A 27,970-nucleotide genomic window follows, 5' to 3' on the forward strand; every position below is an offset into this window, starting at 1 on the left:
ATCTCTGATTGATACCATTGAATGAATGGGGCTAAGCTAAATGCTATCGAAGTGTCGCAGCGCGCCCCAGCACTTATGTGCACGCATTAAGATGATAGAGGGATGATTCAACAGTTCTTAGTTAAGGTAATAACATAGTTTAATATTGAAAATGAGCAGACTATTCCTTTAATCCATCACGACAAACTATATATTGTTGGAAAGGTCTAAGAATGTAGTTTTCATATTTTAAAACCTTTAAGCAGTGATAATAATGCAATAACTTTAATTTATTCATTTGTGACAAGAGTATGCAGCAAACCTCACACAAACCTCGTTTTTTTTTAAAATAATTTTATGTATTAAAAATAATACTATTGCATTTTTTATTTATTACTAATAAATGTAAACTGCTATAAACATATATATATATATTCCATTTGTACATCCACATGCAGTATATAAGACTGTAGGGATTTTAAAGCAAAGCTTTTATAGCCAGCAGTAAAAAAAAATTAGAATCAAAATTAAAGGGATATTTCCCTGAAAAATGAAAATTGTCATAATTTACTTACCCTCACATTGTTTTAAACTTTGATAAATGTCTTTGTCCTGCTAAACACAAATACAAATATATAAAAAAAAATTAATAACCAGACAGATCTGTGGCACCATTCACTTCCATAGTATTATTTTCTACAGTAAGTCAGTGCCCCAGATCTGCTTGGTTACAAACATTGCTTTGGAACAACTTGAGAGTAAATGATGACATTATTATAATTTTTCTGTGAACTATTCTTTTAATAATAATAATAATAACAACAGAGAGACCTCTCAGTTTTAGAACACTAAGAAAGTACAATGAAATACCTCCAATTCACATAGTTTAAACAATGTATATTTGATTTTTAAACATATACATATTTTTTGTACCTATTCCTGTTGGATAGTCTTTTTTGGTATGTTAGGATTTAAGGTGGATAGGGTATTTTTTTTTATTTTACCTGATCTCAGATCAGTGTTTTTTGTCTGGTTATATTGGGGATCTGTTTAATCTCATTATAGCCTGTAGGTAATTGAAGTCTTGCTGGCCTTCTTTCTCCTCTCCTCACAGTATCATTACTGTGCTGCTTTTTCACAAAGAGAGAGAGAGAGAGAGAAAGAGAGATCGTCTGCTAATCCTTCTTGGTCTTGGCAGATCAGAGGATGCAAGATGTAACATGCAAATTATAAAAGTTGGAAATTAAATAAAATTGGAATTATAATCAAATGTATTCTTAATGTGAAAGGTGTAGAAAGGTGTTAATGATGCTTTGCATTTGCCGTTTAATTTTGTTATTTGCATAAGCAAACAAGAACAGACTTGCTGTACATTTTATTGTATATGTAAAATGTTAAATTAAGCAAATGTTTTTGTAAATACTTGATTATAAATGATTTACGTTGATGGAAAATAAAAATGTGATTCATAAAAACGCAGTCTATCTGTTTTATTCCACACTCTGTGATTTAAGGCATTTACAGTAGACATCTCCATCTTGTGTAGCACAAGGCTTTTAAATGGCCCTCTTCATAATTGCTCCATCATTAATTCTAAGTGAAAGGTACCAATAAACCGTGAGTGCCACTGGTCGATTTGTCCTGATAAAGGACTTGCGGAGAAAGAGAAGGGATGGGGGCTGAAAGGGTCTGGAAAACATCTGTGATATTCCACTACAACGCATGCAGGCTAATTCTGTCATTTTATGCTTGTGTGTGTGTGTGTGTGTGTGTGTGTATGTGTACATCATAACCAAAGCATAGTTTTGCCCACAGCGTTTTTTGTATCACTATGATCTCTATGCTAATGGCAGTAGTTAAACGTCTGCCAATAGCGTGACACCTTTTCAATGTCATTTCTGTCTATACTGTTGTGTTTTCTCAGTCCATTTGCATCAGGGGGAAACAAAAGCGGTATTGGCAGTAGTAACAGGCTAATATTGGCTACAGAGGGCAGCTGACCGCCTGCCTTCTGTATATTTAGCTCAGGGCCAATACATGGGAGAAGTGTAACAGATATTGGCTGGCATTCACATCTCCTAAAGGCGTGGAGCTATAGTGAGCAAGAAGAAGAGAGAGAGAGAAGGGTAGAGGGTGGCTTCCTCAGATCGCTCCTCTGCGCTGGTGGTGAAAGACCGTAGCTTGCAGCATGATTCTGCTCACGCTTGGATTATATTTTCCACTTCTCTGCTATGTGTCTTCACTTTCTTTCGTTGATAGCGTTTTTCCTCTACCAACAGGTAAGTCGGCACACCCGTTGTCATGTGTCTTTGCATGGTACAGTATGGGTTATACTTCATCTAATTGGGGGATTTCTCTGACATAAGCAAATAAGGGATGTTTGTTTGCACATGATATGCAAATATGCATCGTGGACTTTTGTTGGACCACTTTTAATAACATTGATGTGTTGCAAACTGTGTTTGTGAAAATGAATGAATTAATTGAATATTGATAACATGCATTTGTTTCATTGGTCAGATGCTTTTATTGATTTCTCTCAGTTAAACAGATCATATAGCAGCACAGATAATTTCTTAAATATTCTTATATTAAAGACCCTGTTTGTGAAAACCCACTTAAAGTCAATTTTTGTAATGTTCTGTTGCATAAAATCATCCAACGTAATGTAAAGAACAATCTGTATAAATATAACCTTGATATATTAAATATTGACTGAGTAAGACCATGTCATAAATTGAAATCAATGCTTGAAATGAAACTTTAATGCTCCTAATCTTATAATCAAATTATGAGGCTTTAGTCTGAATTTCACTGTACTGAACCGAAACAATAAGTGGAATTTACTTTGCTAGTTTTTGCACTAATATTTAAGATAAGTAAAATTACACTGTTAAAAAAATATGTGATATCTACTTAAAATGATAATATTTTAATAACTTTTTAAGGTTTACTTCATTAATGGAATCTTCCTGATTTAATGATGTTAAATTGCCTCTTCTCCTTATATAATTATTATTATACCACATTATGATGAGCAAGTAATAAGAGATTGGTCTCAGTACTGTCATGAGCACAGTTATTGCTCATTAAGTGAATTAACACACATCATGATTATCATTGTGTCATACACAACGTACCTACACAAGCACAACTCTTTTGAACAATGGTAACTACAAAACTCAACGAAGAAACAGAAACTCTTCTAAATCTCAAAGATAAATAAAAATGTAGTTAAAACACATACAATAGCATTTAATTTCAAATTTGACTCTCCATATGCCATCCCATGTAAAGCATGCTGGGAACTATAAGTCCACTGTCTAGTTAGTTATGCACTCAAAAAAAATATATGTGTGCTAAATAGCACTAAAAGCTAGAGGAACCATTTTTAGTGCTATATAGCACCTATGAAGAATCATCAGGGGCCTCATTTATAAAGCGTGCGTACGCACAGATTTGATCGTAAAGTGTGCGTACGCAAAAATCCACGGTAAAGTCCATATTTATAAAAACTGTTTTTGACGTGGAAAAGTGCTTAGCGCCACGTCAGGGTCTGAGCAGACCTACGCACTTTTGCTTGTCTGATTGCTACAGGTTTTTGGAAATATAAGCCATTATTGCTGCTCGAAATTGGGTTTAAACATTGACAAGCGCTCTTTTTTCATATCTATAACATTAATTGGCATCGTTTAAAGACAGAGATCTGAAACTGCTCGGCTGCGCATCAGTTCAAGTTCATTCGCGATTTATAGATATCTGCGCGTACGTTCGGTTTATGAATCACACGTAAACATTTTTGATAAATGATCGTAAGATCAAATGTAGGATGGCTTTTACGCAGCATTTTATAAATGAGGCCCCTGGGGGTGATATACTGTGGCACCAGATATGGTTCTACATAGCACAATATGGTTCTACACAGGTGCTACATCGGTGCTATATGGCACTTAAAATGGTTCCCCTATGATTATGAGCCAGTGAACCACTTTTAGTGCTATTTAGCACTGTTTGTTTTTAGAGTGTCTCCCAAAATCAATCATGTAGTTTTTTAACACAAAATTATGAAGTTATTTTATTTTTACAAACTTAAGTGGATTATACATGATAAAATTACCAGTAAGTACCAGATAAAAGTTGAATTTACTCATGTTCATTTAGAAGGACTGAAATGACTCACATTTGTATGTTATTTTAACTAAATTTTTTGGTTAAAAAACAAGAATTTCTCACTTTAATTTTTTAATATAGTTTACTCATTTTATTTCGTTAAATCAACTAAGGCACATAATCATTTTACACACGTATTAAAATAAATATAAAAAGTCTGTGTTTCTGCAGTGTTGGCTCCAAACGATGTTGTCCTAATTTGCAGTAAATTAAATTACCACACAGCCATCAATGATTGGCATCATTGGCATCTAATGGTAAAATGGCAATGCTTCAGTATACTTAGCCAATACTGCAGTAAAAAGATAATTTTTGGCAAGTGCTCATTTTTTGAATGTTCACTTAGTGCCTGGCTAACTTTGTTTTGTTGTTTAATGTGCTGAGATGTCCCTTTAAACACAATGACTTAATGGTTTTCTAGTCCCTGCATCACAATAATTTAAAATGTAATGTAGTGTAGTTACTCTGACATCTGCGTGAACTTGTAATGAAATGGAATCTAACTTTACAATAAAGGTGCGATGTAAAAAAAAAATGCAGCATTTTTAAAATCGACATATTTCTTGTATTACTATTTTAAACAATTTCAACTTTTTCATAAAGTATGTCAACTTATAACAGGTCAAAACTTAAAATAGAATGTTGAATTGACTTCATTGACTGCATTTTTTACAGTGTGTTTACCTACATGATTTTACATTAAAATCACCTTGACACCAGTTGGTTAAACCTTATGCACAAAATGCTTCAGAAAAGTGGTTATTTCTAAGAAAATGTATAACATTTGATGCATCTGCAATATAATTTGGTCATTAAGTGTAAGTTTAAAAACAACTGCTTCACATGTATTTATGAATATAGTTTATAATTTGCTAAAACCTAAATCATATGATAGTTTAATAAGTAAAAGTTACTTAAATTAGTAACACCTAAATATATATATATTTTTCAGTATACATTTTATTACTTTTTAGTGAAAAAACTTTAGTTAAAAAATGCTTTTTTGTGTACCTTTAATTGAACTAATTGAGGTAATTTTGTTTTTTACCTTACATTTTTTACTTAAAGTGAGAACATTTAAGTTGACAAAACTTAAATATTTAAGTGTTACCAATTAATTAAATTTTTAAGTAGATCCAACTTTCACTTTTTATAGTGTATAATGCTGATCAATGTTTATATTAAAAATATGTGATTTACTGTACAACAACACATTGAAATCGAATAAATTGATAGGCACCACAAAATCTTTAAACATCTAATGATTTTCCATAAAGGAGGACAAGTATCAAGCACATGACAAGTATCATAGCTGTCATGTGTGTTCCACTCCCTCTTTTTCCAAAGCAGTGGAGTGAAACACGTTCAATCACGTGTTTGTGGACATGACCCTCATCTCTCTTCTTCCACAGATCTCCAGTTGCTGGAAACCAGAAAGAAATTCAACCCCTGCTGTTTACTGACTCCTCCGCCCCCCCTCTTTCCTCCACCCCCCTCGCTGTGGCGAAGGTCTCTGGTGAGTCCCCATGCATGACCCTTTATTCACGACCTGTAATTTGTTGTGATGTGTAAACTCAGTGTGCTTTGACATATGAGATGATGAATAGGTTAATTGGGTCAATGTGATAGGTAAGGGTCAGTGTGTGGATGATTCGTTAGATGTGTTCCCATGATCACCCAGTCAGACGATATATTCTATGTTTATGACTTTTTTACGATTAAACTACGTGTTTCCCTACACGCAAAAAGTTTTACTCATCAATATTGTGCTACCAAATTCAGTTCTCAAATGTGATTTTGTGTATGCATTATTTTAGACAGAGAATGTAGTTACATCAAATGAAGGGATCTCAGAGGAGAAGCACAAACCGGAAACCAATGTGTGTTCCCCAGGGCCTCCTGGACCCCCAGGACCTGCAGGACCTCCTGGCCCTCAGGTATTTACTTTGTATGGGTCCCAATATCATAAGATAAAAGATTTCTGTTTTGTATTTCTTTCCAATTTGTAAACTTTTCATTATAAACGACATTATCAGCATAACATCTGAAAATTAAACTAAAACTTCAGAATTTATTACATGGCTCTTTAAAATACTTGATTCTGGTCACTTGCAACATCCCCCAACAGCAACCAACCTCTAAAATTGCTAACATATCACTCATTCGGGTACTGCGAATCTTCTCGACTGATACTGCTTATATGATTAATAAATTACTCTGATGTCTCTTTCACTTATACCAGGTATGATTTTTTTTATAAATGAGCTAATAAAATATTTCAAATCAATATCTACTTATTTACTCATGTGATACAAGATCCTTCTGCTATACATCAGGATCTTGATCACCCATATTAGTTTGTATTTTGTGATAAAACTGTCTATACATTATCTCTTTTAATTCCAAAAGCCTGTTTGTGGTTCAGTGGATGCAAGTCTGTCAACGTCAGACGTTTGCTCTTCGATTAGTGGCTTAGAAATGTAAGACATTAGTGTGGAATCCAGTGGCGGCTGGCGACTTCTTTTTCGAGGAACATGTATGTAGCCCGTCATGTGTTTGGCTAGTCGTTTCAACATATGTGTTCGGTGCGTCGAGAGATCCTGTGCGCATCACGTGTCTTGTCAAAATAAGTGCCTGCTGCAGACGCTTCTAAAGGGTTTATGATAAAAGAGACGCTCGCGTTTGCCAGATACTCACTTAATCTCATGCGTAATCAGAGTTTAGTGTTAAGTGTCTTGCGAGTATTTTGTGAATGTAGGTGTCTCTTTTATCATAAACCGTTATGACGTGCGCAGCAGGCACTTATTTTGACATGATGCACATGGTTCACACGACACTCCGAAAACATATTTTGAATTCGCTCCCCTCGTATGAAAAGTCAACGGCCACCACTTGTGCTACAAAAGGGTCTTTACAGCGATGCCATAGAAGAACCATTTTTGTTATTTCTTTACCTTTTTAAAGTCAGTCAATTACTATTTTATCCAGCGGAGGGAAGACTTTTAGTGATTTAACTTCCTAAGAGTTGCCTTGATTTTTTTTGTTTTAATATTTGTATTGTGGGGTAACCATTACATAAAAGCAGTAAGGTACTAGAGGCTAGTACTGTTTGTGAATAAGTCACAGGCAGCTAAAAGAGTTGCAGTAGACTCTGCTTCATGTTATGTGTACAACGCACTGCGACTTAAGCCAAGAGTATAGTCAGTTTTTTAGGTGTATGCGAACGTATACGTCCATGAAAATTGCGCTGTTCACACTGTATGTGGACCCTTGTGTAAACGTAAAAATTGACTATATCTCTGCATTTGGACTGCTAAACAATTAGATTTTTTTCAAAGAATACACTGTTACAAATTTCTATAGAAATTACAGTATTACTGGCAGCAGTTTGTCGGTAACTTCATGTACATTTAAATGTATGTTATTTAGTGGCAACAGTTTGTTTAAAGATTACATTAAGACTTTATCTTTACAGGAAAAAAATATAAAAAGTACAGCATTATGCAAAGCATTTCTGTGAACCTAAATCAGAAAAAAACCTGAAAAAGGTTCATGAGGATTTCTGGTGCCCAGAATGCTTTGCATTAGGCTGTTTTTTATCATTTTATTCTGTCAGACGAAGACTTGTTTAAAGGGGACATTTCACAAGACTTTTTCAAGATGTTAAATAAATCTTTGGTGTCCCCAGACAGAGATATCATCACCGTCCTAAACTAATTGACAAAAATGTTTTAGGCTGTTTTATTTTGCCTTAGTCAAAAGACATTAAGACTTCTGCAATTTTACAAGCTTTTCTAAATGGCAGCTGCATCAAGAAGAACACAAATCTACTCAACCTCTAAAGTTTGTTCCATTTATCTGTGTTTTGTGAGAAACCAGAAAAAATGACTTAGGCAATTCGTTTTGGAAGGGGATGATATGTGAAGTTCTAGCTCAAAATACCACACAGAGATAATTTATTGTAACATATTAAAATTGCACTTTGTAGGTGTGAGCACAAATGTGCTGTTTTGGGTGTGTCCTTTAAAGGACAAGTTCGGTATTTTAGACTTAAAGCCCTGTTTTCAGATTGTTTATGGTGAAATAGAATGGTTTTGACTGAAATTTTGACATTTTCGGCTGCCCTGAGAATTTTCGCGTGTTTGTGTTTCAGCTCAGACCTCTACAATGGGTTTAATGGTGCACTGGAACAATCCTTCCTAAAATGCATTAAACTTTCGTTTACAAAGACGTGAAACTCACCGAGTGGTCAGGGGTGTTCACTGATATGCTCACACAAAAATCGCTGCAAAAGATGCTTTCCAACAGCTGTTTTAGCATTCGTTGTTAACTTGTGGACCTATTTCCCCAAACGCCTCACACCCGTACATTCTTCCGCTTAGAGCTTGAATAATAAACACTCCAGCCCAGGTGGTGGCGCTAATCCGCCTTTGCCAATTGCAAGAATAGAAACAAAGTTCCCGGCGCGGAGTAATACCGTACCTCACAGGACGTCTAATACAGTCAATGGAGTTGGTAAAAACTACGATAAAACCTGTTGGAATGCGTCTTTTGGAGCGATTTTTGTGTGAGCATACCAGTGAACACCCCTGACCACTCGGTGAGTTTCACGTCTTTGTAAACGAAAGTTTAATGCATTTTAGGAAGGATTGTTCCAGTGCACCATTAAACCCATTGTAGAGGTCTGAGCTGAAACACAAACACGCGAAAATTCTCAGGGCAGCCGAAAATGTCGAAATTTCAGTCAAAACCATTCTATTTGACCATAAACAATCTGAAAACAGGGCTTTAAGTCTAAAATACCGAACTTGTCCTTTAAATTGCAAATAAGTTAATCTGTGCACTAAATGGCAGTCCCATGGTTGGATAGTGCAGATTAATGGGTGGTATTATCCCCTTCTGACATCACAAGGGGAGCCAAATTTTATTGACCTATTTTTTCACATGCTTGCAGAGAATTGTTGACAAAAACTAAGTTGCTGTGTTGTTCTTTTACACATTTCTGGGTTGATAAAAGCACTGGGGACCCAATTATAGCACTTAAACATGGAAAAAAGTCAGATTTCCATGATATGTCCCCTTTAATATACATTTTTCTTTGAAGAAAATGTTGCCAATAAATTAGATAAATATAAATCTACAGTAAGTTACTGGCAAACTCCTGCATAATTACAGCAATTTTTTTACAAAGTAGATTATCAAATAATTGAACTTTGAAATGTAAGTTAACATGATTTAAAATTAAATATGTACACACAAAAAAAGGCTATATTTATACATATAGGCTATATTTAAAAGCTCAGAAATCGACAAACTCGTCAATTTCTTCATAAGTATTAAAAGCCGTCATCTGGAAATTTGTGTGAGGACTGTGTAGTTGCTGAAGGTATATTAGGTTGTCAGAATGGTCAGTTACAGTTTGCTGTAATTAGCCTTTATAGACCTCTCAGCATGAGAGACGCGTGTGAGTTCCCCAGACGTCTTTCTGTAGTGACACGGATGCGACCAGCTCGATCCCCCCCCCCCCACAACACAGCAGGCCATTAACGCTCCACATTTAGATCAGATGGAAATAGACCTTTTTCCACTGCCAGCCTCTGTTTCATCGTACCATTCTTAGAAACAACCACGAGAAAGACATACAGACAGCCACACACCCCCGAGAGAGAGAGTTTACCTCACCCCTGTATGTCTACTCAGGACTCTTTCCTGATGTGGTTTAAAATGGTTTATCAGTTACATAGTGAATATGTTGCTGACTTGGTTGAAAAACTAATTTTTTTCTGTCAGTGGTTTGAAGTTAGTAAGATGCATTATAAAATTGTGTTTGTTTGTGATCAGGGTCTTCCTGGACTGCCAGGACCACAAGGACCAAAGGGAGATAAGGTACATACATAATATAACACACAGACATGGGTCAAAACAAAATACTGATTGAAGCCTGTTGGTTAAATTAACAAATATTTAGTATCACACACAGAACAGCGGTAGTATCTGTAAATTCATCTTTTTTTTTAAAGAATTTTCATATTCAGATTCTCCACATCATTGTCAGATAAAAAATGAACAACTTGTGCTGAGTTGGTAACATGGACAAGTGACATCTAAATTAGGTGCTTTTTCCAAATGTTCATACTTTTGTTTTCACTGCAGCTGTGGTCCAATTGCCATCATAAATGGGTATCTCTTACACTCTAAAAATTGTGGGTTATTGTGGGTTATTTTTAACCCAGCATTGGGTCAAAAGGTACAAACCCAGCCCTTGGGTTAAATTAACCCAGAAAATGTTTATATTTGACCACACAGGGTTGAAACAACCAAGCATATATAGGTTTCTCCCTTTTTGATCCAGCGTTGGGTTGAAAATAACCCAGCAGGTTTTTTTATTAGAGTGCACCCAATATAATAAGGTCCCAAATTTATTTTGCATTTACATGTAAATGTATATTTCTTCTGAAAGGTGGGACTTTTGAAGTATTTTGTTTTGACACATATACAGCTCTGAAAAATTAAGAGACCACTCTAGTTTTGTCTTTAATCATCATTTCTACATCTATTGCAGTCATTTGTAACCCTGGACCACAAAACCATTCTTAAGCAGTGTTGAGGGTAACGCATTACAAGTAACGCGCATTAAGTAATAATATTACTTTTCTGAAGTAACAAGTAAAGTAATGCATTACTTTATAAATGTACACATTAATATTTGAGTTACTTTTTAAAAAAAAGTAATGCGAGTTACATTTCAGTTTAATTTATAAATAAAAAGTTTAAAAATAAAACAATGTACTGAATTCAACTGAACATATTAACGTAGAATTACGCACTCTGTGCGCCTGAGCGGGAACAGTTTAAGTCAGAAACGGAGATGGCAGGCCAGAGCTTGACATTTTTGCAATCATAAAAAACACCTGCAAGGCCTGAAAGAGATCTAGCCTCGGCCAAGCAAAAAAAAAGTAACGCAAAAGTAACTTAAAAGTAACATAAGCATTTATTTCCATGAAAAGTAACTAAGTAACGCAATTAGTTACTTTTTGGTGGAGTAACTAAATATTGTAATGCATTACTTTTAAAAGTAACTTTCCCCAACACTGCTCTTAAGTAGCAATGGTATATTTGTAGCAATAGCCAACAATACATTGTATGGGTCAAAATGATTGATTTTTCTTTAAAACCAAAAATCATTAGGATATTAAGTAAAAATCGTGTTCCATGTAGATTTATTGTACATTTTTTTTTACCGTATATTAGAGCTGGGCAAAAAATCACCTACGATTCTCATGCGTGTCTCATCAGTAAAGCCGATTCTGTGATTAGAAGTTAATTGCCATCGCCTGCTTTCAGATGGAGCGGCATTTACTACACAGAGCAGAATTTCTCTTGCTCTTGTGTAGTAAATGCCGCTCCATCTGAAAGCAGGTGATAGCGGTTTACTACTAATCATCGAACCTGGTTTACTGATGAGACACGTATGAGAATCACAGACGATTTTATTCACCAGCTCTACCGTATATATACAAAAAAATTGTTAGTTGATGCAGTGCTAAGCACTTTATTTGGACAACTTTAAAGGTGAAATTTGTTTTTGCACCCTTTTCAAATATGGTAGTTGTATCTCGGCCAAATTCTAACGAAACATAAATCGATGGAAGGCTTAATAAGATCAGCAGCTTTCAACTTTCATAAGATCACCCTTATGACTGGTTTTGTGGTATAGGTTCAGGTTATATTCCAGTGTCTGTTTAATTCAAACCAAAAATAAAGAGTGAAATACAGTCAGGGGTTAAATTGGGATTTGTTATGTGGGGGGGCTCTGCGGGGAGGGGTACTTCAAGGGGTAACATGTTTAATACTGATGATAGCATAGCCACTGGTGTGTTTCAATGACATTCTGGACCTATGATAGGATTTGATAAGTTTCAGCTTTATAGCTGTGCCAGAGGTTGACCCAAAATATTTTAAAAAGAGCTTCTGAATTTTAAATGATGCAAATCTATGAGTTTGACACCCTATATCCATTTGTTGCACATGTCATTATGCACAACTGATCAAACTTTAAAGGAAGTTAAAAGAATCAACCTCCTTGAATAATTCTAGGCATAAGATAGGCTACCCCAAAAGACTCAATTAACAAGAAAAGGTACAACACACAGTACTGTATCATCAACATGTCTTATAAATTAGCCATAGAGATTCCCTATGCTGGTCAGCAGCTAAAACAATCATATAGTTAGGTTTGATTTGTGTAATCAAAATACATTATTTTATTAAACTATACAATGAGTTATATCCAGTGTTATCCAGTTAACATACTGTAATTAAATGAGTGACAAATAAATTAATCCTTTACATGTTTCTAGTCTTCTATTAAGTTTTCTCGACGTGGGCACCATTCTTACCTCTCTCGCTCTCTCTCTCGTCAAATGATCCTGCGTGAGAGCGCGTTCTTGAAGTTCTGAGTTTTTTCGCTTGAGTTGCATAACTTGCGCGGAGACGCATTTAAAGGGAAAAGCGCGTGTTTTCGCAGCAATTGAGTCGCCCAATACGCGTCATTTTCATCGCCCCGTGCGAGGACGCGCCTGGTTGCGTCTTTGCATTGAATTTGTATGTAATCTGCTCGCGCAAATCGTTGAACTTGCGTTGGTGAGTATGCCCCATAATGAATGAAAACACATTATTTCCTTCGCGTCAGTGCACACGCACCAGCGCAGCGAGTACACATGCACAAGCGCAGCGGGTACACTGGCAGGAGCAGAGCGCGACCTTCAGCCTATGTGCCGGGGCTTAGCCCCGGACGGCCCCGGCCCAATTTAAACCCTGAATACAGTCACCCAACAGCAATGCGATAGAGGACATAGAGAGCTGTAGTTTTAAAACCCTAAAAATCAGGGTTATTCAAACATATTCCAATATTTTTTATTATACTGTGTTATTTAAAATGAATGTGAACTTGTTTTTTTTCAGTATTAATTCAAGCTCTAAAAACATTTTGACCAGTTATGAATAGTTTGTCCAAAAAAAAAAAAAACATTTCTATTTGGAATTTGTGATAAATATTGTTAGTATTTTACAGAATGAAACAAAAATAATAGTTTACCTAAAATATAAAAATTGTAAAATAAATAAGAAAATAATTTTGGAGTGGTCTCTTTTTTGTATATACAGGAGTGCTTTAATAGGGAGCCTATCCAAGAAGATTTCTTTAATTTGGCCAAAGTCTAACCTGAATCAGTTCTGTAATGTAAATAATTGTGCTGTCTTAAACTTTAAAAAGCTGACAGTATTATACCCTGTCCAAATTGTGATTGTTTTCTTCACCCCATCCCCCTCTTCTGTGTTGTTGCCAGGGAGAAATTGGAAGACCTGGACAAAAGGTGAGACACTCACTGTCCTCCACTTTTCAATAAATGGATTAAAGTGAAGGACAGCTAGCAAGAGACATACACACACACACACACACACACACACACACACACACACGCATGCACACACATACACATGCACACACAGTTGTGTCACATCTGCAGCAAACATAGTGAGCTTCAAAGCACACTCTTAAAAATGTAAAGGGTCCATAGTGAACCTTTACACTTTACAATAAGGTTGTATTTGTTAACATTAGTTAATGCATTAGCTAACATGAACAATGAACAATACTTCTACAGCATTTATTAAACTTACTTCATTTTAGCATTTACTTATACATTTTTAAAAACAACAGTTGTATATGTCAACATTAGTTAATGCACAATGGACTACTGTATCATGAATAACTGTACTGGCATTAACAAAGATTAATAAATGCTGATAATCTTTATTTTTCACTGTTAGTTCATATTAACTAATGCATTTACTAATGTAAACAAAAACAACCTTATTGTAAAGTGTTACCCCTTTACCATTCACAAAAAAAGATCATTGTAGTAGAAAAAGGTTTGGCAGACTATAAAAAGCGAAAAAAATGCCTGTTTTATGTAAACCAAAAATGTTTTATCTATGGCACCAAGTACCCTTCATAGCAGTTTTATTTTTAAGTGTGCAAGAGCAACCTTGACAAAGATAAGCAGGTCATGATCTTCAGCATTTTATAAGCAGCGGATTGCTTACAAACAGCAGGGGACACCTGTGGTCACCCACATTAGATTCAATCCACCATGGAACATCCCCATGGCTTCTTTCCCACAATCCCACTGATGGGCTTGTAGTTTCCAGGAAGGCATTTGGGACCCGGGTCAGTAATACCTAAAGCAGGGCAGCGGGTAAACTGAGAAGCCAGTAAACGCTGCACAGGATTCTGGGTGTACTGGTGCATTGTTTTACTAGAAAGGAGAGGATTGCTGCCGGTGTAAGAGCTTTGCAGCATTGCATAGTAATTTAGCTTAGTGCTGGGGCAGCCCAATAAATCATTTGGGTTTTTTACAATCCTGCCCGTAGCACATTATATAATTAAAGACAGGAGACTGATGGGGCTTGGTTTAGTTTGTTCTCTCTCTCTCTCTCTCTCTCTCTCTCTCCTGATTGCTTATTTGTCCCTCAGAGCAACCTTATTATCTTAGTTGAGATTCTGGAAACGTTGGAAAAGAAGTGCAGGTCATCACTATAGCTGATATTCACTGGGTAAAATTGCATCCTTGTTTACATGTAGGCACATGTCAGCCTATTACATTTATGATACAGCTTGTGATGTGTTATCTGACAGTCTGTTGCTTGAAAAGATTACATCTTTGCATATACTGTATTTCTGGAAGGGCTATAGGTAATATTACTATGACCCCACATCACTTCAAACACAGGGTCTCTCTCCACATTACAGTCCTTCAAGAACATGACAGGCAATCTGAAATCAGGAAGCATAATTCTGCAAAGTCATAGACCGTATTTTAAATCTTTTTGTGAGGTGACAGGTGTGCAATCAGATTCAGTACATCCATGTATTATACAAGTGATATATTTTTTGTATTTTTACAGGGACGCACTGGCCCTCCTGGTCTTCCGGGACGACAGGGACCAAGTGGGGGGCAAGGACCAACTGGACCCAAAGTAAATAACTTCATCTTGATGTCTAGAGAATTCCTCAAGTCACTGTCACTGGTGGTGTGAATGCAGCTTTACCCTTATTTTTATTACAGTAAAAACAAATTTACCTGAAATAGATTGACCTAAATCATCTTTTGGCATGGGCATCGGAAGCCAAAAAATGTGGAAGGGTGCAAAACATTTACTGGAGGAGATGCCATTTTAATGCAAGTTTAACAATTGCTTTTATAGCCTAAAAACGTTGTTTACCTTGTTCTGTTGCGGTCCAGAGTGCAGCAGGCAAAAGTAGTGAAATTTTTTAATGGAGTTTAAATTATATGGACTCAGAGGCAAGTGGAATGGATTTAAGGAAGTAGCAGTGTGGAAGTCAAGGCTGGAGCTAAAACGTGGAACAGAGTTTAATTTATTAGGGCATTTACTGCTGGCGCTCTGACAAGTGAACAGGCATATCCGCTTAATTAGAAAAAAAGTGAGTGGGTCAAATATCGGCCTTGTCCCAAATGGGAGACTCCGGACTTGTGGACTTTAATGACATCATGTAGTGCAGACTTTAGGGACCCTTGATGCAAGTTCACGAGGGCGCTTCGGAGTCGTATTTTGGGACAGACTTGAGCATCACGCTGGAAAAAGGAAGAGAAGTTGCCCATCAGTGTGAACTCCTCCCATCCGTCATCTGATTGCTCTTTCGCAAAGACTTCTGGGTTGGCAGAGTGTGCGAAGTCTGCTGCAGTGTGGGCTTTGCCCGAAGACCACATCAATAGTGCAAAGGGAGCGCTGATGAGCACACTTCGAACCATAAAAATGACAGATGGGACACCATACGGCAATTTAATTTAATTCATCATTGGTCTTAAAACGTGGGTGGGTCTTGTTCCTCCCACATATAATGGTTTCGACACCCATGTCTCCTGGGTGTTGTTTAGATGGATTAAAATGAATGATCTGAAATGCCTTCATAAATCATGTGTATAAAATTGCAGCGAGTACATGCAATTTAAGGCCGCGAGACTGAAGTCCACATGAAGTGTGCCATCTGAGACAGGGTCAGATGGAACACCATACGGACTCGTGGACTCAGCAAGTACGCGCAATTTAAGGCCACGAGACCGAAAGTCCACATTAAGTGCGCCATCTGGGACAGGGTCAGATGGGACACCATACGGACTCGTAGACTAAGCGAGCATGCGCAATTTAAGGCCACGAGACCGAAGGTCCACATTAAGTGCGCCATCTGGGACAGGGTCAGATGGGACACCATACGGACTCGTAGACTAAGCGAGTATGCGCAATTTAAGGCCACGAGACCGAAAGTCCACATGAAGTGCGCCATCTGGGACAGGGTCAGATGGGACCTAGTAGGCACTCGTAGACTAAGCGAGCACGCGCAATTTAAGGCAGAGAGACCGAAAATCCACATGAAGTGCGCCATCAGGGACAGGGTCAGATGGGACACCATACAGACTCGTAGACTAAGCGAGCACGCGCAATTTAAGGTCACGAGACCGAAAGTCCACATAAAGTGCGCCATCAGGGACCGGGTCAGATGGGACACCATATGGACTCAAAGACTAAGTGAGCACGCGCAATTTAAGGGCACGAGACCGAAAGTCCACATGAAGTGCGCCATCTGGGACAGTGTCAGATGAGACACCATACGGACTCATAGACTCAGCGAGTACGCGCAATTGAAGGCTGTGAGACCGAAAGTCCACATGAAGTGTGCCATTCAGGACAGGGTTAGATGGGACACCATACGGACTCGTAGACTAAGCGAGCACGCGCAATTTAAGGTCGCGAGACCGAGAGTCCACATGAATTGCGCCATCTGGGACAGGGTTAGATGAGACACCATACGGACTCGTAGACTAAGCGAGCACGCACAATTTAAGGCCACGAGACCGAAAGTCCACATAAAGTGTGCCATCTGGGACAGGTCAGATGGGACACCATATGGACTCGTAGACTAAGCGAGCATGCACAATTTAAGGCCACGAGACCGAAAGTCCACATGAAGTGCACCATCTGGGACAGGGTCAGATGAGACACCATACGGACTCATAGACTCAGCGAGTATGCGCAATTGAAGGCTGTGAGACCGAGAGTCCACATGAATTGCGCCATCTGGGACAGGGTTAGATGGGACACCATACGGACTCGTAGACTAAGCGAGCACGCGCAATTTAAGGCCGCGAGACCGAGAGTCCACATGAATTGCGCCATCTGGGACAGGGTCAGATGGGACACCATACGGACTCATAGACTCAGCGAGTACGCGCAATTGAAGGCTGTGAGACCGAAAGTCCACATGAAGTGTGCCATTCAGGACAGGGTTAGATGGGACACCATACGGACTCGTAGACTAAGCGAGCACGCGCAATTTAAGGTCGCGAGACCGAGAGTCCACATGAATTGCGCCATCTGGGACAGGGTTAGATGGGACACCATACGGACTCGTAGACTAAGCGAGCACGCACAATTTAAGGCCACGAGACCGAAAGTCCACATAAAGTGTGCCATCTGGGACAGGTCAGATGGGACACCATATGGACTCGTAGACTAAGCGAGCATGCACAATTTAAGGCCACGAGACCGAAAGTCCACATGAAGTGCACCATCTGGGACAGGGTCAGATGAGACACCATACGGACTCATAGACTCAGCGAGTATGCGCAATTGAAGGCTGTGAGACCGAGAGTCCACATGAATTACGCCATCTGGGACAGGGTTAGATGGGACACCATACGGACTCGTAGACTAAGCGAGCACGCGCAATTTAAGGCCGCGAGACCGAGAGTCCACATGAATTGCGCCATCTGGGACAGGGTCAGATGGGACACCATACGGACTCATAGACTCAGCGAGTACGCGCAATTGAAGGCTGTGAGACCGAAAGTCCACATGAAGTGTGCCATTCAGGACAGGGTTAGATGGGACACCATACGGACTCGTAGACTAAGCGAGCACGCGCAATTTAAGGTCGCGAGACCGAGAGTCCACATGAATTGCGCCATCTGGGACAGGGTTAGATGGGACACCATACGGACTCGTAGACTAAGCGAGCACGCACAATTTAAGGCCACGAGACCGAAAGTCCACATAAAGTGTGCCATCTGGGACAGGTCAGATGGGACACCATATGGACTCGTAGACTAAGCGAGCATGCACAATTTAAGGCCACGAGACCGAAAGTCCACATGAAGTGCACCATCTGGGACAGGGTCAGATGAGACACCATACGGACTCATAGACTCAGCGAGTATGCGCAATTGAAGGCTGTGAGACCGAGAGTCCACATGAATTGCGCCATCTGGGACAGGGTTAGATGGGACACCATACGGACTCGTAGACTAAGCGAGCACGCGCAATTTAAGGCCGCGAGACCGAGAGTCCACATGAATTGCGCCATCTGGGACAGGGTCAGATGGGACACCATATGGACTCATAGACTAAGCGAGCACGCGCAATTTAAGGCCGCGAGACCGAGAGTCCACATGAATTGCGCCATCTGGGACAGGGTCAGATGGGACACCATATGGACTCGTAGACTCAGCGAGTACGCGCAATTGAAGGCTGTGAGACCGAAAGTCCACATGAAGTGCGCCATCTGGGACAGGGTTAGATGGGACACCATACGGACTCGTAGACTAAGCGAGTACGCGCAATTGAAGGCTGTGAGACCGAAAGTCCACATGAAGTGCGCCATCTGGGACAGGGTTAGATGGGACACCATACGGACTCGTAAACTAAGCGAGCACGCGCAATTTAAGGCCACGAGACCGAAAGTCCACATGAGGTGCGCCATCTGGGACAGTGTCAGATGAGACACCATACGGACTCATAGACTCAGCGAGTACGGGCAATTGAAGGCTGTGAGACCGAAAGTCCACATGAAGTGCGCCATCTGGGACAGGGTTAGATGGGACACCATACGGACTCGTAGACTAAGCAAGCACGCGCAATTGAAGGCTGTGAGACCGAGAGTCCACATGAATTGCGCCATCTGGGACAGGGTTAGATGGGACACCATACGGACTCGTAGACTAAGCAAGCACGCGCAATTTGAGGCCGCGAGACCGAGAGTCCACATGAATTGCGCCATCTGGGACAGGGTCAGATGGGACACCATATGGACTCGTAGACTAAGCGAGCACGCGCAATTTAAGGCCGCGAGACCGAGAGTCCACATGAATTGCGCCATCTGGGACACCATATGGACTCGTAGACTAAGCGAGCATGCACAATTTAAGGCCACGAGACCGAAAGTCCACATGAAGTGCGCCATCTGGGACAGTGTCAGATGAGACACCATACGGACTCATAGACTCAGCGAGTACGCGCAATTGAAGGCTGTGAGACCGAAAGTCCACATGAAGTGCGCCATCTGGGACAGGGTTAGATGGGACACCATACGGACTCGTAGACTAAGCGAGCACGCGCAATTTAAGGCCGCGAGACCGAGAGTCCACATGAAGTGCGCCATCTGGGACAGGGTTAGATGGGACACCATACGGACTCGTAGACTAAGCGAGCACGCGCAATTTAAGGCCACGAGACCGAAAGTCCACATGAAGTGTGCCATCTGGGACAGTGTCAGATGAGACACCATACGGACTCCTAGACTAAGCGAGCACGCGCAATTTAAGGCCACGAGACCGAAAGTCCACATGAAGTGTCCCATCAGGGACAGGGTCAGATGGGACACCATACGGACTCGTAGACTTAGTGAGGACGCGCAATTTAAGGCCATGAGACTGAAAGTCCAAATGAAGTGCGTCATCTAGGACAGGGTCAGATGGGACACCATACAGACTCGTAAACTAAGCGAGCACGCGCAATTTAAGGCCACGAGACCGAAACTCCACATGTACGCAATCTGGGACAGGGTTAGATGGTATACCATACGGACTTGTAGACTAAGCGAGCACGCGCAATTTAAGGCCACGAGAACAAAAGTCTACATGAAGTGCGCCATCAGGGACAGAGTCAGATAGGACACCATAGGGACTCGTAGACTCAGCGAGTACGCACAATTTAAGGCTGTGAGACCGAAAGTCCACATGAAGTGCACCATCAGGGACAGTGTCAGATAGGACACCATACGGACTCGTAGACTAAGCGAGCACGCACAATTTAATTTAAATCATCATTGGTCTTAAAACATGGGTGGGTCTTGTTCCTCCCACATATAATGGTTTCGACACCAATGTCTCTTGGGTATTGTTTAGATGGATTAAAATTAATTATCTGAAATGTCTTCATAAATCATGTGTATAAAATTGCATACCAAATCAACCAAAGTCAACCAAAAATTTTTTTTGACATCTTTAGTGCCTGGTTGTGTATGTTGTATGACATCACCCCATGTGTGTTTCACAGGGAGAGAAAGGTGACCCTGGACTCATGGGTATGCCAGGAGCAAGAGGACCAATTGGACCCAAGGTCTAAACCTTCTACACTGTCTGAATGAATTGTCTTGCGATATAATATATTCAATTTGTTAAATGTAGCTAAATGCTGCTAATTTCTTCGATATAGGGCTTACCTGGATTTAAGGGAGAAAAGGTGAGTAGATTATTAAATGGGTAAATCATTCCAATAAAATTTTCCCCAACACAAATATTTTCTAATCATTTACATGGATTGAATGTAAATGATTCATGATTCACTTTAAAGTTAAGTAAAGAACCTAACAATGTTAGCAAACAATGTGTTTGCTGCTTAATTATATTTTTTCACATACATATATTAAATGGTGAAAAACTCAACATTTAATTTCACACAAAAATAATCACTTTTTCCAATATAAGAATTGGTTCAAGAGGATGTTTTGAGAGATGTTCTTTATCATTTGTCTTGTTAGGGCTCACAAGGTTTCAGAGGGGAAATTGGCTTAAAGGGAGACAGGGTAAATGATATCAGTTTGATTTAGTTTGTCTTTATTATAATTTAAGTTTGACATAAACCTTAAGTTCATTTATTTACACATTGCTATTTTCTGTTTTAGGGATCAATGGGTCTTCCTGGAATGCTTGGCCAGAAGGTATGGAAACTTTATTTTTTATTGTTTATTACATAATAAATCATTCAGTTTCAGTTAAATTAAACTTTGATGCTTCTAATCTCATAATTAGATTATGAGACTTTAGACTGGATTTCACAGACAGGGTCACAAATGGTTAGCATAGCCTACATAGCTGTATAACAACATTATATATGTGACTGTAGACAATGTATTATATAACATTTTATCCCTGCATGGCCCAGGGTGAAATGGGCCCAAAAGGGGAACCTGGAAGCGCAGGGAATAGAGGACCCACTGGCCGTCCAGGAAAAAGAGGAAAGCAGGTGATCCATCCCAAAACACCTTCCCGGCCCGATGCATGTTTTCCCCATAGATCCATAAGCACAGATTTAGAGTTATTAGTTAATTAATACACAAATAAAATGATTGATTGTCGAATATTATGAAAAACATTACAGAATACCAACATGATAAAGTAAATAATAAGTCATTTATTTCTAATGCAGGGCTCAAAAGGGGACACAGGTGCACTTGGGCCTATAGGACCTGCAGGCCCTCATGGTCCCCCTGGTCACCCTGGCCCTCCTGGATTGCCAGCCACAGGTATTGTATTACATGGAGACAAGTACATACAGTACCAGCGCTATCTACATACATCAAACAAGTCACAACAATCCTCCGGTCTCCTAGTAGCATAGTGTCCAAGTGAAATTACATTATAATTAAAACATAAGTAATTGAATCCTTTATTTATATATTATAACTCAGACCACATCTGATTAAAACCAGTTGGATTTGTTAATGTTAAGATCACATTGGCATTTGGTTCTCCTACTGTATGGTCCTCTGGGTTCCTTCAGATGATATTGCAGCATAACCGCGTGCATGAGACCCTAAAATCACATGTAGCTCAGGATATCCCACCACTGATCTATTTAGCATCAGTAGCAACCTGATCCCAGTCTGTAACAGGAGGGTGAAGCCATGACATCATGTTCTTAACCGACGCCTGGTGTGGCCGGGAATCTCGCAGTGTTACAAACATTATGTCATCACGGCTTTTACAAGCAGCTGCTGTCTTGTTTTGGTGTCTGTGCATATGTACTTGAGTGCTTTTTCTTTGTGATAGATGACATCCCGGTTTAGTAGCTCTTAAAATCACATCACATGGATGAGCATTTATATCTCATTAGCTAAATGCTGTTTACCTCTGTTCAAGGACTGTACATGGTAGGACGGAAAGGGGAGAAGGGACAACCTGGCAGCCCGGGTCGCTGCGGGTGCAACGCCCCATCCAGTGCCAACAACCCCTCTGACCAGCACTTGTCGTGGGGCAGCTATCCCAGAGTGCCTGCGGTAAGCCAGTAATGCGAGTGTGGTTTAGAGACTAAGCCTGAATATTGCCAGAAGTCTTTGGGTTTCATTGGATCGATTGTTTGTTGGATGAAAATCAGAATTCTGTTTTTTTTTTAAACATTTGATGTTTGACGTGTTGAATGCAGATATTTGTGGTGAACAGTGAACAAGAACTGAACCGTCTCCAGACTGACAACGCTCTGGCGTTCCGAAAAGACCAGAGGTCGCTTTACTTCAAAGATAGTAACGGCTGGATGCCAATTCAGGTAATTATCTTTTTCCATGGAGCAGAAAATAAAAACTCTTTTCCATTCAAACACATATGATTCAAAAGAACCATGGCTGTTAAACGCAATATAACTTGACATAATAACAAGCACTAAAAATTAAATCTAGGCAAAAATGGTGGGCTACTTTCAAGTCACACTGACAACAGCATGCGGGTGAAATGTTCAGGGTTGTAATTTTAAAGTACATTTACATTACATTATGCATTCGCCGACTTACAGTGCATTCAAGATTTAATGTGTTCCCAAAGAATCTAACCCATGACCTTTTGTGTTAACGTAATATTCTATTAACTGAGCTACAGGAACACAACGCATATAATGATGTGATAATATGATATGATTTATAGATTACAAGGCCTATAAAAGACTCTCTTCCATTTCAGTTAACACCTTTTCAGTCGACTGAGCGAGATCCTGACCAGGAAGGTTTCTGTGGGGATGGCATTGTGCAGGTTGAGAATGGAGAGGAGTGCGATGATAGAAACAAGGTGGTCACAGACGGCTGTGTCAGTGAGTATTAGGTTGAAATGGTAGTGAACCAGCTAACTAGCCTGGCTGCGCCTTCCTACGCACTTATGCTCTATTTAATTTTCCTTCAGTACTACGTCTGGAATTTCGGTCTCTTCTAGCATTTCGAGAAATCCAATTTTTGTAGGACCAATCAGCCAACAGAGGGAGTGGCTGAGAACAATGAAGTTGATGTTGTGCTTCAGTTTGAGTTGAAGTTCAGTAATGGCAGCGGAGAAAGACGTGACAAAAGCTATTCGGTCTGTTGTTGCAAACGATATAGAAGTTAAAGGCAGAGCAAGAACAATGTTTGCTAAGTTTTGTTGGTCTGATCATTCGGACTTGTTGTTTCCGGCCGGTTTCGGCGCATGATATACGTCACAACCACACGTGATCGATTGCCTATGGCAGATCCTGAGTGACTCTGGGCCAGTGTTGGGGGTAACGCATTACAAGTAACATGCATTACATAATAATATTACTTTTCTGAAGTAACAAGTAAAGTAACGCATTACTTTTTAAATGTACACATTAATATTTGAGTTACTTTTTCAAAAAAGTAATGCAAGTTACTTTTTAGTTTAATTAATTTGATTAAAAAATTATGTACTGAATTAAACTAAACGTAGTCACATTATGCACTCTATGCGTACACGCCTGTGTGGGAACAGTTTGAGTCAAAAACTGTGATGGCAGGCCAGAGCTCGACATTTTTGTGATGAAATATGCAATTTCTGCATGCAGAACTTTTTAGTCATAAAAAACACCTGCAAGGCCTGAAAGAGATCAAGCCTCAGCCAAGAAAAAGTAACGCAAAAGTAACTAAAAAGTAACGTAAGAATTACTTTCCATGAAGAGTAACTAAGTAACGGAATTAGTTACTTTTTTGGGGAGTAACTTAATATTGTAATGCATTACTTTTAAAAGTAACTTTCCCCAACACTGCTCTGGGCAGATCCAATAGTGTTGAACTTTAACAGAGAACCCACCTACAAGGAAGTAAACTTTTCTCAATGGAGAAAGGCCAGACTCTCTGTATAAATGAAATGTACGAGCGTCTGGTAGAACCAGGCTACCAGCTAACAGCTTATTCCTGAGAAAGTTGAGTATGTGGTCCTAAAATGTAACCTTGGACCATTCATAAAGGGTCTATTTTTGAAATTGGGCTGTATACATAATCAACCCGGGAAATTCAAAATATGTGTTCAGAGTGCCATGTGTGTGACTCGTCATGTCAAAATATGTGCTAGTCATGTTAACCTTTGTGCATCATGCGTCATGTAAAAATATGTGCTTGCTGCATACGCATCGAAAGGGTTTATGATAAAAGAGACGCTCACGTTCACAAAATTCTCACAAGACACTAACTTAACACCAAACTCTGATTACACATGAGATTAAGCGAGTATCTGGCAAACGCGAGCGTCTCTTTCGAAACGTCTGCAGCAGGCACATATTTTGGCATGACGCGTGATGCACATACTGTAGGTTCACATGATGTGTCAAACACATATTTTGACATGATGAGAGCCACACACATGATGGGCTAAATAGGTGTTTTGACGAGCTTCGCATCATGTGCCCTTGAAAAAGAAGTATTGGCTATTGCTACAAATATACCTGTGTAACTTATGTTTTGTGGTCCAGGGTCACAAATATGAAAGCAAAAGTGATTCTGTAAATTACCAAAAAATGCATCAATTGTCCCAGTATATTACGAGCGAGTAAATGGGACTAACACCATACTGTATTAATTGCCCGAATTTGTTCTTGGTAATCATCTGCTCCAGAATGCTTGATTCTGATTGGTCCACTGCTGAAAAAAATGTACAATGACTGCCAAACTTTATCCTTAATCAGAGTCACAGGTTGTTCATTATATCACTTCGCAGTCTTTTTTCCAAGAAAATAATAATTCCTGTTTATTTATTTATTAATGATGAATAAATAAAGTTTATTTTGTTATCTTGACTAATTAACGGACATCGTTTCTCCTTCTTTCTCATTCTCAGAGTGTAAACTTGCATATTGTGGTGATGGATATCGCTATGAAGATGCAGAGGAGTGTGATGGGAAAGATTTTGGGTTTCACACATGCAGATCCTTTTTACCTGGGTAAGACTGTTCAGGTCTTTTTTTAAAGAACAGTGGGGCTAAATGATAGGCTAGATAGGTATATTTTTTATTGAATTTTAGGAAAATTTCTGAAGGTAGATGGAGGTGAATGTGACAGTAGCTGGGGGGGGGCATATACCCAAATTTAAAGGGATCAATTGAAAAGTGTCAACAGTTAGAAGGACATCACTATATGCAAACACTTTTAAATTTTGTGTAACATAATACTTACAAATATCCCTTTAAATAGCCTTGGACAATGTAATATCTTACACTCTTAAAAATAAACATCCTTAGAAGGTTCTTCATTGACGTCTCACAATTTGGTTCCTCAAAGAAATTTTTTTATATCCTAATAATAATAATATTGTACATGTTTTGCTGTCCCTAGGTCTTACGGACGTCTCAAGTGCACATCCGACTGCTTAATTGACTCCACAAACTGCAAGTATTTTACATGAGGACAAAAGAAAACCTCAAACCGATGTCTCGTGTTATCTGACAAGTCACGAGATCCACGACTCCGAACAACACAGATTGAGCAGATAAACTGAGAGTAGATATCATTGAAGGATTTTCACAAACACATTAGCTGAACTTCTTCGTTGTCATGCTGTTGAGAAGCCACGTAGCTCACTCGGGAAAGGAACCCTCGGCAAAGCCGTGGTCCTTACGCGGGACCTTTCGCTCGCGGTCTTAAGAACTGTAGCAGGACTTCAGACACTATTCTGTCTCGACGTTTGGCCGTCGTGATTGGCCACACAGAGGAAACCGGAGAGCTGAAGGTGTCTCGGAGATAAAGATCTCAATACCTCGACGTAGTACTGTTTAAAAAAAAAAAACGTTTTTTTTCACTATGGGTGCTCTGTATATGGAATGCAATACTGTAGTATTTTGCATGAGGCTGTGATTGCTATACACATGTCGGCAGAGATCATTACAAAGCCATATACACGATCAAGACAGGCTGCTTAAGGTTAGAAGACCCTTTACTGTCTAGTCATAATCTTGCTGACGTCAACACTTAGCCTAACATTTCCATCCATATCTCAGGAAATCACTTAATCGAGACCCCTCCATCTCCAAGTATGGAGCAGGGTACGCATATTCCACTTCTTTCACTTTAGTCTAGTAGTTCAATACTCTCGTCTTGATGCACGCTTCAAGAACAAGCCTTGAAGTCAAGGGAACCCAGTTTAGGTCTATAGGTCTACATTAGGGGAGGGTATATAATTATATGTGAAGGCTCTCAAGCTGTTATTGAAAGTTTTGTACTGTCTGCTGTTGCAGGTGTATTATTCTGCTGCTATTCAGGCTTAAGACTGTTGGATTAAGACTGGACTGTTAACGTTGTCATTGGTGTCCAAAAAAAGAAGTAAAAGATTTATCAAAGTCCAGTCTGAATATACCTCAACATATACAGTGTGCTTAAGCTTTTTGTCATTACAGGACCTGAGATGCAAAATTCAGCATACAGCACTTACTTACCTGTTATATTCAGTAATAGCTATACCTTAATATAAAGGATGCTTTTTTCGACTGTAAGCCAGTTTTCCATAAGCTATATGATGCATTTGGTACAGAAACCTCTTTGCTTATTTTCTTGAGGACGAAAATCCTGACTTATCTTGTAAAATATTATATATGGGAATGGAAATAAGTGTATTGAAATTAACCTGCATGTTTGTATCCTCTTGTTAAAAAGAGCAGAATTGCCACGTTGATGCCGTACAGCAGGTGCCGTTCGGCTGAACGACTGTAGCGTTAAAGTGCATTTAGCTTGAAACCGACTAACGACTGTTAAACGAATAGAAAAAAGATTGTTTGTCCTACAGTATAATGTAATGTGATTTCTCATTTGTATTAAACAACGTTTGATACTGTCCTGTAACAATGATCAAATAAAGCTGATCAAATATCATGTTTACTCTGTTTCTTGCCTTTTGAAAAGTTAACCCCTGAGTTGCAGGAGTCTTAGACTATGATGTCATCTCTTTAGAGGGGTTGCACTGCATTCGGATGAGTTTCTCTTGCTCATCGTGTATTGTAGCTGACTAAGCTCTGTACTTGATTACAGCCAGCTGCAGTAAGATGACCATCAGCATTGCTGAGAGACCGAGTATACAGTATGTGGTCTGATATTGATCAACACAGAAATTTGTGCATACACAGACATCAAACAAAATATTTTATAGAGCTTTCAGTCTTTTCAATGGCACTTACATTTCAAACAATCTGAACACCCCTGCTTTCATACAGAAACCTCCAAAATAAAAGTGTTGACTAACTTTCATATCAAATACTATTCAATCGGAATAATGACATATTGGCATCATATTTACATCTGTAACTGCATGTTTTATTTATTTAAATTTTAATAAATGACTATGTCTTTTATACTTTGTTTAATTGTGTCATGAATGCATTTTGCACTGCATTATCCTATGAAATTAATGTTATTTTAAATTTATAAAGTATATAATCAACGAAAATG

General features: G+C 39.1%; 1 protein-coding gene across 1 annotated transcript; it reads left to right on the top strand.

Moving 5' to 3' along the window:
* The first annotated feature begins 105 nt into the window (after window positions 1-105).
* On the top strand, window positions 106-27,262 carry colq (collagen-like tail subunit (single strand of homotrimer) of asymmetric acetylcholinesterase). The gene is made up of 17 exons (XM_065261325.2): window positions 106-2,258; window positions 5,562-5,665; window positions 5,967-6,086; window positions 9,991-10,035; window positions 13,497-13,523; window positions 15,118-15,189; window positions 20,563-20,625; window positions 20,722-20,748; window positions 21,047-21,091; window positions 21,191-21,226; window positions 21,451-21,531; window positions 21,715-21,811; window positions 22,428-22,564; window positions 22,711-22,830; window positions 23,238-23,364; window positions 25,374-25,476; window positions 25,868-27,262. The coding sequence occupies exons 1-17, from the start codon at window positions 2,168-2,170 to the stop codon at window positions 25,935-25,937; spliced, it is 1,365 nt and encodes a 454-aa protein (XP_065117397.1). The 5' UTR covers window positions 106-2,167; the 3' UTR covers window positions 25,938-27,262.
* Window positions 27,263-27,970: the final 708 nt, after the last annotated feature.

This window comes from Paramisgurnus dabryanus, chromosome 13 (assembly GCF_030506205.2).
Source record: "Paramisgurnus dabryanus chromosome 13, PD_genome_1.1, whole genome shotgun sequence".
NCBI lineage: Eukaryota > Metazoa > Chordata > Actinopteri > Cypriniformes > Cobitidae > Paramisgurnus > Paramisgurnus dabryanus.

Coding starts and splice junctions, on each gene's coding strand:
- colq (XM_065261325.2), top strand. CDS start 2,168: ATGATTCTGCTCACGCTTGGATTATATTTTCCACTTCTCTGCTATGTG. Junction 10,036..13,496: donor AAGGACCAAAGGGAGATAAG/GTACATACATAA, acceptor TGTTGTTGCCAG/GGAGAAATTGGAAGACCTGG. Junction 22,831..23,237: donor ACGGCTGGATGCCAATTCAG/GTAATTATCTTT, acceptor CTTCCATTTCAG/TTAACACCTTTTCAGTCGAC.